General features: G+C 45.9%; 1 protein-coding gene across 1 annotated transcript in view; it reads left to right on the top strand.

Moving 5' to 3' along the window:
• Positions 1 to 12,337, top strand: part of LOC140430273 (anoctamin-9-like) — a 630,447-nt gene that overhangs the window by 51,807 nt on the left and 566,303 nt on the right. Inside the window, exons 8-9 of the mRNA XM_072517696.1 lie at positions 570 to 704; positions 1,304 to 1,400. Coding sequence (XP_072373797.1) covers positions 570 to 704; positions 1,304 to 1,400 — 232 coding nt within the window. The remainder of the gene's footprint in view (positions 1 to 569; positions 705 to 1,303; positions 1,401 to 12,337) is intronic.

The following is a 12,337-nucleotide window of genomic DNA, read 5'->3' on the forward strand; positions in this document are numbered from 1 at the left end:
GGGACACACCTAGACGTAGCACCAGACCACGAAAGATCAAGAAGAGTGAGGACCACTGAGTGGGCACTGGTGGAGTCATCTGTAGCTAGGAGAATTGAAATCTGTCATTGTAAAATGTTCACTATTAAAACTCACACCTCATATAGATGAGGCCCCTCACGTTAATCTTCACAGTGTGCCTGCCCACACCCTTACCCCTGTTCCCCTCTGCTTCCCCCAACCTCCACACCCCCGGCACAGTGGTCTAAGATCAAAAGCCCATGATGCAGACTCCATTCAGAGAATGTGTGTGAGCGTTCTGTCAGCAGACAGGAGTCAAGCTTCAGCAGAAACTGAGGAGAACCAGAGCTTTCCTCAGAGCGACTGATCATCACTCTCCTGCCTTGTATAGTGACCCACTGACAGTGCCAACACAGGTCCATCACCCTGGTTCAGACCCGCTAATCATCTGGCGCATCCTGATCCACGCCAGGTGCAATGTGGTCGCTGAATTGTGCACTACATGTATAGAAATATACCGATTAAAATGTTGTACATCTTGATAACTTGCATTCAATTTCTATTTGTAGACTATATTTTGGAGAGCGACTTGCCTTGTATTTTGCCTGGCTTGGTTGGTACACTACCATGCTGATTCCTGCAGCTGTATGTGGATTCTTAGTCTTTCTATATGGATTAATTTACTTTGGACGAAACCAAGTGAGGTACTGTATCAACTGTATGTTTTTATCAGTTTGAGTGGAGCCCATAACAAATAAGAGATATATATTTCTCCCCAGAGAAAAACTTACTTTGTAAAAGGTTACCCTTGCTTTAGAACAATGGACAAGAGAAGATGGATGAGTCTCATTACTGATCATACACCACACTTGAAAGGGCTGTGTGTTTGCACAGCAGCAGTGCTGAGGGTCACATTTGAAGGAGCTGGGGGGCTGCAAGTGCATTGCAGATTGAAAATGTGAAACTCAATGCCACAGGAAATAGTTGAGTCAAAGAATATATTTAAGGAGAAGTTAGATAATTACTTGAGAATGGAATCAAATGTCATGAGATAAATAGAGTGGGAGAAAGCTGGTATGGACAATTAGCATCGTCAAAGACCAGTTGTGACAAACAGTCTGCTTTGTTTTGTAATGTCTATGTAATAAGCATCTGTGATCCATGCAATTCAATGCTCAGAATTGATTTGGGATTTGGCCTGAGTTAGCTCTGATGTCTGAGTACTTGCGATTTTTACAAAGTATTTCCTTGGAAGTTCAAAGCAATGCTTTAACCAGTTGTTTTCTCCCCCATGAATCTTCAGTAAGGAAATCTGTAATGCCGACACAACAATCATGTGTCCGAGGTGTGATCAGAAGTGTCCATTCTGGAAGCTCTCCGATACGTGTTCCTATGCAAAGGTATAGTAAAATTCCTGATGGAATTATTAAATTCCACGGTAGCACAGTGGTTGGCACCGTTGCTTCACAACGCCGGGGTCCCAGATTCGATTCCTGGCTTGGGTCACGGTCTGTCCGGAGTCTGCGCGTTCTCCCCATGTCTGCGTGGGTTTGCTCCAGCTGCTCCGGTTTCCTCCCACAAGTCCCGAAGGACATGCCGTTGAGTGAGTCGGACATTCTGAGTTCTCCCTCTGTACCTGAACAGGCACGGGGTGTGGCGACTGGGGGATTTTCACAGTAACTTCATTGCAGTGTTAATGTAAGCCTACTTGTGACAATAAAGATAATTATATTCTATAGGGTGCGGCCGTGAGATTCAGAGGGGAATGTCAGCGACAATCAGTGGGTCCATAGCCGGTTTAGAGGAGAGCCGATTTAGAGGAGTCCCAAAGGCTACGGGTGCAGGAGATTGCGCCGGCAATGTATGGCTAGCGCTGTTAAGGTGGGGACCACAGTGGAAAGCCTGGAGCACAACGTCAGCAGCATGAGTGGTGGTGTCCAAGGCATTGCTCAGTCAGTGACGGCCATGGTTGAGCGCCTCGACAGCATGTCTGAGATGCTGGGGAATGTGACACCGGTGGACCTTGATGAGGCACTGCGGTGCATGTCCCAGCCTCAGTAGGCATTGCCCGAGGTGCTGCGGAGCATGTCCAGTTCGCTGGGGGATGTGTCCCAGTCTCGGGTGGACCTTGCCGGTGCACTGCCAGCATGTTCCAGTCTAAGGTGGGAATTGCTGAGGCGCTCCAGAGCATGAGGATGAGCTAGCCGCCCTCTGCAACGTGGTACAAGAGGCCATTCAAGCGGCGGGAGCAAAAAGAGAAGTGGTAGTTGTAGGGGATTCTAGAATTAGGGGGATTGATAGCATCGAGAGTTCCGCATAGCATGTTGCCTGTCTGGTGCCAGGGTGAAGGACTGTACGGCTTGAAAGGATATTGGAGTGGGAGGGCGAGGATCCAGTTGTGGTCCACGTTGGGACAAACAACATAGGCAAGATTAGAAAAGAGGACCTGTTGGGGGAGTGTCAGTCACTCAGAACTAAATTAAAGAACAGGTCCTCAAGGGTTATAATCTCAGGATTACTCCCTGAGCCATGTGCAAATTGGTATAGGGATGAGGAAATTAGGGAAGTAAACACATGGCTTATGGAGTGGTGCGGGAAAGAGGAATTCCATTTCATAGGGCAATGACATCAGTATTGGAACAGGAGGGATCTGTACCATTGGGACGGTCTTCACCTGATCCGATCTGGGTCCAGTGTTCTGGCGGAAAGGATAAATAGAGTGGTCACAAGGACTTTAAACAAATAAGGGGGGGAAGTGTTGGGTGAAACTACAGGAAGAATAATGGTGAATGAGAAGCAAAATAGCAGGTTAAAGGGAAGAACTCAGGAGATGTTATTAATGGAAGTGTTACGTGTAGTGATCTGCATATTTGTATGTACACAAGGGGTTAATATATAGACATCACAGCCAAGTAATCACTAGAGGGCAGCACTAGAGGCAGGTATAAAAGGCACACTCAAGCCAAGATCCCCCTCTTCGCAAGTACAGGGACCAGGGACCACAAGCAGACAAGGACAGCTCAGCGCAGGTGTAGATAATCATAAGTATTTCTTAATTAATCTTGTTCATGTAACATCTAGTTTAAGCATTGGAGAGAGAACGAACTCACAGTTAACTTGTCAACGTTACTCAATAAAGTATTTGCTCTAATTGGAAAACTACGAGTGTTAATCAACATCGAGTTAAAGATCATTCTGGAAGAAGCAAGTGAGTAACTTATATTGGACAAAGCAATACAACATTACTATCAGAAGTATTATTTAATATTACGATTCAAAAAGAAGGTTAAAAAAATAGCATAAAGGCACTTTACTTGAATGCTCATAGCATTTGAAACGGTAAATGAGTTGACGGCACAAATCGCGAATTAATATGATTTTGTGGCAATTACAGAAACGTAGCTGCAGGGGTATCAGACTATTCAGAAGGATAGATAGGAAAGTAAGGGAGGTGATGTAGCTCTGTTATGTAAGGGTGACATTAGGGCGGGAGTGAGATATGATATAGGTTCTATGGAGAAAAGGGTTGAATCCGTTTGGGTAGAAATTAGAAATGGTAAGGAGAAAAGGTCGGTGATAGGTGTAGTCTACAGGCCACCAAACAATAGCATCACAGTCGGTTGGGCAATAAACAAAGAAATAACTGATGGATGTAAAAATGGTACGGCAGTTGTCATGGGGGATTTTATATGGGCGGCACGGTGGTTAGCACTGTAACTTCACAGCGCCAGGTTCCCAGGTTCGATTCCTGGCTTGGGTCACTGTCTGTGCGGAGTCTGTATTGTTATGGGCGAGGTGTTTTCAGAACCCCAAAATGTATCATGGAGTTCAACCAACCTCACCCTTTAATGTATTTGTTGCTTTTCCTCGTACATGGCTTTTTCCCGAGGTGTGGGATTATAATTATGGACACGTGGGTTTTTAAACACAAAACACTGTTTATTCCATGAACTCAACTTAACATCTTAAATAAACATTGGATCTCTTAACACCCCTTACTTCAAAGATAACTCAGAAAATATTGCAACAGTAAATAATTCCTTAAAATTCCTTAAAATTAAAACTTCCAAGAGACTTAACACCTTGAAACAAAATCACATCAGGTTAAAGGTTTTACTATTATGAGTTTAAATCACCCAAATGATCCAGAGATAGTCGTTCATGGCAGAGATCCAGCTCACTGCAAAACACAGACACCCACCCAGCTCTTTTCAAAACTGCAAAACCAAACTGCAAAATGGCTGACCTGAGCTCAGCCCCACCCACTCTCTGACAGCACTGTTTTCTTAAAGGTACATTGCTTAAACATCCATGTCTTAAAGGCGCCCTCACATGACAGTATGTTCTCCCCTTGTCTCCGTGGGTTTCCTCCGGGTGCTCCGGTTTCCTCCCATAATCCCGAAAGACGTGCTTGTTAGGTGAATTGAACATTCTGAATTCTCCCTCGGTGTACCCGAACAGGTGCCAGAATGTGGCAACTAGGGGCTTTTCACAGTAACTTTGTTGCAGTGTTAATGTAAGCCTATTTGTGACAATAAAGATTGTTATTGTTATTATAACTTGGTCAATTGGTCAAACCAGGTCAGTCAAGGCAGCCTTGAGGAGGAGTTCATTGAATATATCCACGACAGTTTCCTTGAACAGAATGTAATGGAACCTACGAGGGAGCAAGCTATCCTATATCTCGTCCTGTGTCATGATCTCGTAATTAGGAATCCCCTGGGAAGGAGCGATCACAGTATGGTTCACTTTAAAATACAGATGGAAGGTGAGAGGGTAAAATCCAATACCAGTGTCTTGTGCTTAAACAAAGGAAACTACAATGGGATGATGGAGGAGTTAGCGAAGGGAGACTGGGAGCAAAGACTTTATGGTATGACACGAGAGGAACAGTGGAGGACTTTGAAAGTGATTTTTCACAGTGCTCAGCAAAATATATGCCAGTGAAGAGGAAGGACTGAAGGAAAAGGGGTAATCAACCATGCATACCTAAGGAAATAAAGGAGGCTATCAAATTGTTTTTAAGGCAAAGATAGATAGATTTTTGAACAGTCAAGGAATTCAGGGTTATGGTGAGCAGGCAGCTAAGTGGAATTGAGTCCACAAAAAGATCAGCCATGATCTTATTGAATATCGAAGCAGGCTCGAGGGGCCAGATGGCCGATTCCTGCTCCTAGTTCTTATGTTCTTATGCTCTGCTCACAGAGGGACATCACCGAGGCATCAACACCAAGCTGTAGACATTGGGGAGCCGCCAGGGCTGGCAGAGCCAGATGAACTCAGCTGCCCCTCTGTCCTGAAATAACCCCAGGGCCCTATGCCCACTGATTGGGAGGATTGGCCACTGGAGCATCACCCGGAGTCGCCCTACGGGGTGATGACGGCGGCCACCAGCTCTCCCCAGTGCACCACCCCGACAACGACGCCGTTACGCTGTCTCGGGATCAGCGTGCTGAACAGTGAGACATGACAAGGCATGTATCACCGCCAAGTTGGATGGGGCCCTCTGGCCTCAAGCCCTCCAGGGGACACCAGCTAGGGGTATCAAAGCCAAAGGATGCAATAAGCAGCAGGCTGCCCCCACCTCTGATGTGCATCCTGGGGAAGCACCTAGAAATAGCGGCAGAGCACGGAGGGATGTCTCCCACAGATAGTCCCATTCTACCCGATCAAAAGCCATTTCTGCATCCATTGCGATCACTACCTCCACGTCCCTACCTTCCGGGGGCATCGTGATCACATTTAACAGCCTTCTTACATTGGCTACCAACTGCCTGCCCTTAACAAACCCCGTCTGGTTCTCCCCAATCACGTCCGGAGCACAATCCTTGATCCTGGAGGACATGATTTTGGCCAGCAACTTGGCAACTACATTCAACAGGGATATCGCCCGGTAAGACCCACACAGCTCCGGGTTCTTGTTCCGCTGAAGAACCAGCGAAATCGTTGCCTGTGACATCGTTGGGGGCAACACCCCTCTTTCCCTGCCTCATTGAACATCCACAACAACACCGGCCCCAATATCCCCGAGAACGTTTTATAAAACTCCACTGGGTACCCGTCCGGACCCGGGGCCTTACCCGCCTTCATGGCCTTCAAGCCCTCCACTATCTCCTCCAGCCCGATTGGGGGCCCCAGCCCTTCGACCCGCTCCCCGTCCACCTTTGGGAAATTCAGCCCCTCCAAGAAGTACCTCATCCCCTCCGGCCCCATAGGGGGTTCAGACCTGTACAGCCTGCTGTAGAAATCCCTAAACGCCTTATTCACCCCTACTGAAACACCAACCAGGTTCCCATCTCCGTCCTTTACTTTCCCTATCTCCCTAGTTGCCTCCCTTTTCCTAAGCTGCTGTGCAAGCATTCTGCTGGCTTTCTCTCCATATTCATAGATCTTGCTGCTCCACCGCCCTCCCTGTGGTCAGCAAGCTAAACTCCGCTTGCAACCTCCGCCGTTCCCTTAAAAGCCCTGCCTCTGGGGTCTCCGCATATCTTCCTCTCAATCTGTAGTAACTCCTTTACCAGTCGGTCCATCTGCCCTGTCCATTTTCTCCCTATGGGCCCGGATCGAGATCATCTCCCGTCTGGCCAACGCCTTCAGTGCTTCCCACACCACCGCTGCTGAAATTTCCCCCGTGTCATTGACCTGCAGGTAGCTCTGAATATATTTCCTCAGCCGCTCGCACACCCCTTCATCCGCCAAAAGTCCCACATCCAACCTCCAGTGCGGGCGTTGGTTACTATCTTTATTAACCTGCAGGTCAACCCAGGAGCATGGTCTGAGATTGTAATCATCTGTGTCCACCACCCCAGCCAGCAAGGCCCTGCTCAAAATAAAGAAATCAATCCGGGAATACACTTTATGCACGTGTGAGTAGAAGGAGAACTTCATCCTTGGCTGCCCAAATCTCCATGGACCCCCCCCCCCATCAGCTCCATGAACCCTCTTAGTTCCTTTGCCATTGCTGGCACCCTGCCCGTTTTCGAGCTTGACCGGTCAAAGCCAGGGTCCATAACTGTTGAAGTCCCCTCCCATGACCAACCTGTGCGAGTCATCCGGTATCTTCCCCAGCATCCTCTTTATAAACTTCACATCATCCCAATGTGGCGCATACACATTTACTAATACCACCTGCACCCCCTCTAGCTTCCCACTGACCATAATGTACCGACCTCCCACATCCGAGACTATTCTACCCACCCCAAACACCACCTGCTTATTGATCAGGATTGCGACCCCTCTAGTCTTTGAATCTAGTCCCGAGTGAAAGACCTGACTGACCCAGCCTTTCCTCAGTCTAACCTGGTCCGTAACTCTAAGGTGCATCTCCTGCAACGTTACCACGTCCGCCTTCCATCCCCTAAAATACGCGAACACACGTGCCCTTTTGACCGGCCCATTTAACACTCGATCATTCCAGGTGATCAGCCTAGTTGGGTGGCTCATTGCAGCCCCCCCCTCCGCCGATCAGCCATCCCTTTTTTTAGGCCCGCCTCCAACCCGTGCTCCGCGCCTCCACCGGTCCATCCCCAGGCAGCTCCCAACCTCCTCTCTGTCCCTCAGCCCAGGTCCCTCCCTCGTCAGCAGAGCATTCACCCCCCTCGCCCCTCAGTAACAACACCCTGTAACCCAACCCCTTTACTAAACCAAACATATGCACACCCCCCACTGCGCTTTCAAGAGCTAGCTCGCCTAACTAGCTTGGCGGCCCCCATCCCTGGCGCCAGATGCCCTCCGATGTATTTTTCGCTCCCCCCCGCTCATACAAACAAACTCCAACATCAAACAATCCCCACACAATTGCCCAACAGAAAAACACCAAGATCAAAAGAAGCGCACCTCCATCCCCCAACAGTGCAAATGGAAACCTTAACTCACTCACCTCTACCGCTGGTTCCAAATCAATACAAACGGCATCACAAACATCTTCCATGAGAAACAAAACGAGAAACTTTTTACAAAAACAGAAACAAAAATAAAAAACAAAAACATGAACGTCGCAGCCAAGTTTAAAAGTTCTCAATCCATCACCAGCTCTTTCTTTTTCGCAAAGTCCAACGCGTCCTCAGGCGACTCGAAGTAGAAGTGCTGATCCTCATGCGTGACCCAGAGATGGGCTGGGCATAACACTCCAAACATCATCTTTTTCTTAAAAAGGATCGACCTGATCTGGTTGAAGCCTGCTCTTCTCCTGGCCACCTCTACACTCAGGTCCTGGTAAACCCGCAGGATGCTATTGTCCCATTTACAGCTCCGTGTCTGCTTGGCCCACTGTAGAATGCGTTCCCTATGAGAATCAATGGAATCTCACCACCATTGCCCCGGGGGGGAGGGGGGGGGGGGTCTCCCATTCGCGGCTTCCTCGTGAGTGCCCTGTGAGCCCTATCCACCTCCAAGTGCCGGGAGAATGCCCCATCCCCCAGCAGCTTCACAAACATGTCTGCAATGTATGCCCCAGCGTCCGTTCCTTCGGACCCCTCCGGGAGCCTGACGATTCTTAGGTTCTGCCGGCGGGACCTATTTTCTAGGTCCTCCACCTTTTCCAGGAGCTTCTTCTCCTGGTTCCTCAGCATCCTCACCTCCAGCTCCACCGCAGTCTGATGTTCCTCCTGCTCAGCCAGCGTTTTCTCCACCTTCTGGATCACTCTATCTTGGGCGTCCAATCTATGCTCCAACCGCTCAATCGACTCTTTTATCGGGTCCAAACAATCCTGTTTCTGCGTAACAAAGCTTTCCTGAATGACTTGCATCAGCTGCTCCATAGGCTGCTGGGTCGACAAGCCAGAGGTCCGAACCTCCGCCATGCTGTCTTCTGTTGCAGCTACAGCCCAAGCCTTCTCTATCTTTTTGTTTCTGCCCTTACGAACACTTCTAGTCCTTCTCTCCATGCACCGAAGTGGGAATTCAGTAAACAATTGCCACTAACATCCGTTTTACAATTCAAGTCCGGTAGAAAAACGGGGGAAGGTCCAAAAGTCCGACCAGAGCGGGAGCCACCAAATGTGCGACTTACTCCTTCAAAGCCGCCACCGGAAGTCCTATAAATACCCATTTCTTAAATGTACTCTCACATGACACCACCCCCCCAAGAAAACAAAATAAACCATCAACTTCAAGATGGTTTCATTTTTCACCTTTACACGATCCTTTAAGAAATGCACACAGTAAATATACTTTTTTGTTTAAAAAAAAATAACACACGCAAACAGGTACAATAATATAGTCCATTTTTGTTCTTCTTCCTCCAACTGAAATCCTTCCTGATTGATAGTCTCTTTGAACAAGAAGGTCTCTGCCCGATCCATCCATTTCTCTACGCCTCGGCATTTCTCTTTAAAGTCAGATACTTTAGTTCAATCTGATCACAGAGTCCCTTGTAATTCTCCATCACAGGAGCACTGGTTATCACAGCTTTCAGTCAGTCAAATGCCTGTTGAAACTCTGCTGTCCACTGAAACTTTTGCTCAAATGTTTGATCAAATCCACTCATGCCAAGAAATTGCATTATTTCCCTTTGTCTCGAGGGTATTGGAAACTCCTCAATAACTGTTGGTTTCACATCCCGTGTGATCATTCGACCCTGTCCAATTGTATGGCCAAGGAAAGTGACTTGGGCTTTTCCAAATTCACTTTTAGCTAGGTTTATCACCAAACCTGCCTCCTGAAGTCGATCGAATAACTCCACCAGATGTTTTAAATGTTCTTTCCATGTCTGGATGAAAATTACCAGATGGTGGATGTATTCTGCACAATTGGGTAATCCTGAAACAACTTTGTTAGTTACCCGTTGAAATGTGGCTGGTGCGTTTTTCAGGCCAAATGGCATAACTTTGAATTGGTATATACTATCTGGAGTCACAAAAGCTGAAATCTCCTTCGCCCATTCGGATAAAGGTACCTGCCAGTAACCTTTAAGTAAATCCAGTTTGGAAATAAAAGCTGATTGTCCCACTTTCTCAATGCAATCTTCCAAACGTGGAATAGGATAAGATTCCGTTCTTGTAACTGCATTAACCTTTCTATAGTCCACATACAACCGCTGGGTACTGTCTGGTTTTGGTACCATCACTGTGGGTGAGCTCCATTGGCTGCAACCCACTTCAATTATGCCATTTTTAAGCAGACTCTCAATCTCTTTGTTAACCTGTGCCAATTTTAAAGTGTTAAGTCTGTATGGATATTGTTTGATCGGAACAACCTTTCTCACACCTACGTCATGTACAGCCATTTTAGTACTTCCCAATTTATCTCCACAAACTTACCCATGTGATATCAATAACTCTTTCAGGTCAATTTGTTTTTCCTCTGGAAGGTAACTCAACAATTTATCCCAATTTTTAAGAACATCCTCATTTTCCAACTTAATTTGAGGTATGTCAAATTCACAGTCATCTGGATTTGGTTCATCATTTTGAGTTAGAATCATTAAAACCTCCTCCTTTTTCTCTCCTTCCTTTCAAAGTACCTTTTAAGCATATTCACATGACACACTCGGTGAGTCTTCCTTCTATCTGGTGTTTTTAACCACATAATTCACCTCACTTAATTTCCTTTAAATCTGATAAGGTCCACAAAACCTTGCTTTTAAAGGTTCACCTACCACTGGTAACAATACTAAAACTTTTATCTCCACTGACAAAATTACAAACTTTGGATTTCTTGTCCGCTACCCGTTTCATCACATTTTGTGCAACTTTTAAATGTTGTCTAGCCAATTCACCTACTCTATTTAATTATTCCCTAAAATTTGACATGTAATCCAATAATGTAAGTTCCGATTTCTCACTCACCAATTTTTCCTTAATCAATTTAAGTGGTCCTCTTACCTCATGACCACACATTAGTTCAAAAGGACTAATTTTGGTTGACTCATTAGGTGCATCACTTACTGCAAACAGTACGAATGGAATTCCTTTATCCCAATCCTCTGGATAATCTTGACAATCAGCCATCAACATTGTCATTAATGTCTGATGCCACCTTTCTAACGCTCCCTGCGATTCTGGATTGTACGCAGTTGATTTAAATTGTTTTATTCCTAAGCTATCCATAACTTCTTTGAATAAGCTCGAGGTAAAATTTGATCCTTGATCCGATTGTATTTCTGTGGGAGGCCATATCTAATAAAGAATTTAAGTAACTCCTCCATAATCTTTTTAGCTGTAATATTACGTACTGGAATGGCCTCTAGAAACTTAGTAGACACATCCATTACAGTCGAAAGATATTGATTCCCACTTTTCGTTTTAGGAAGTGGTCCTACGCAATCAATTAGGACCCTTGGAAAAGGTTCCACAAATGCTGGAATGGGTATTAAGGGCACTGGTTTTATCACTGCTTGAGGTTTCCCTATCACTTGACATGTGTGACATGATTGACAAAATATAACTGCATCTTTATGTAGTCCAGGCCAATAAAAATGTTTTTGGAGTTTAGCTTGAGTTTTCCTTATTCCCAAATGACCTCCCACTGGTACCTCATGTGCAACTCGCAACACCTCCTTTCTATACCCTACCGGCAATACTACTTGATGAACTCCTGCCCGCTTTTCATCCGCCTGCATATGTAACGGTCTCCATTTTCTCATCAAGCCATCACTTTTACGGTAATAACACTCTGGTATACACGCAGATTCCTCTTCCGTGTATGCTTTCTGATACATCCGTTTTTTTTCCACATCTTTCTGTTGTAACTCCGCCAATTTTCCTGAATTAAAAATATCCGCCTCATCCTCCACCTGTTCTTGTTGTTTTTCAACCATCTGATCAAAATCATTTCTGATAATTGCACTTCAACTTCATCTTCACTCTTTGATTTCTCCTCTTGTCTTAACCTGTGACTTTGTGACCTTGTTACTACACAATCCGGAGAAATCCCAGGATATTCGTCATTCAACACTTCAGTTGCCTGATTCTCCACTGGCTTATCAACCACCATAGGCATCACTCCCAAATGCGATCCAGCTATATCATTACCCAAGATAAACTGTATTCCTGGACAAGATAGTTTCTCTATTACTTCTACTAGCACTTCACCACTCTTCACTGGACTTTCCAACCTTACCTTATATAATTGAACACTACTCCTCACACCCTGAATTCCACATATTACCACCTTTTCTGGCAACATTCTTCCCAAACTACATAACTCCTCATCTCTTACCATTAAAGATTGACTAGCTCCCGTATCTCTTAAAATTGTGACTTCTTTACCTGCTCCTCCTGATACACATGAGTAAACTTTACCCACACAAGTAAATTTTTTAAGAGATCTGGTACCTTCTTATCAATCACCTCTTGATCAGGCTGGACAATCTTTTGCACCTCCTTCGCTTCACTTG

The sequence above is a fragment of the Scyliorhinus torazame genome, chromosome 10 (genome assembly GCF_047496885.1).
Source record: "Scyliorhinus torazame isolate Kashiwa2021f chromosome 10, sScyTor2.1, whole genome shotgun sequence".
Classification (NCBI taxonomy): Eukaryota; Metazoa; Chordata; class Chondrichthyes; order Carcharhiniformes; family Scyliorhinidae; genus Scyliorhinus; species Scyliorhinus torazame.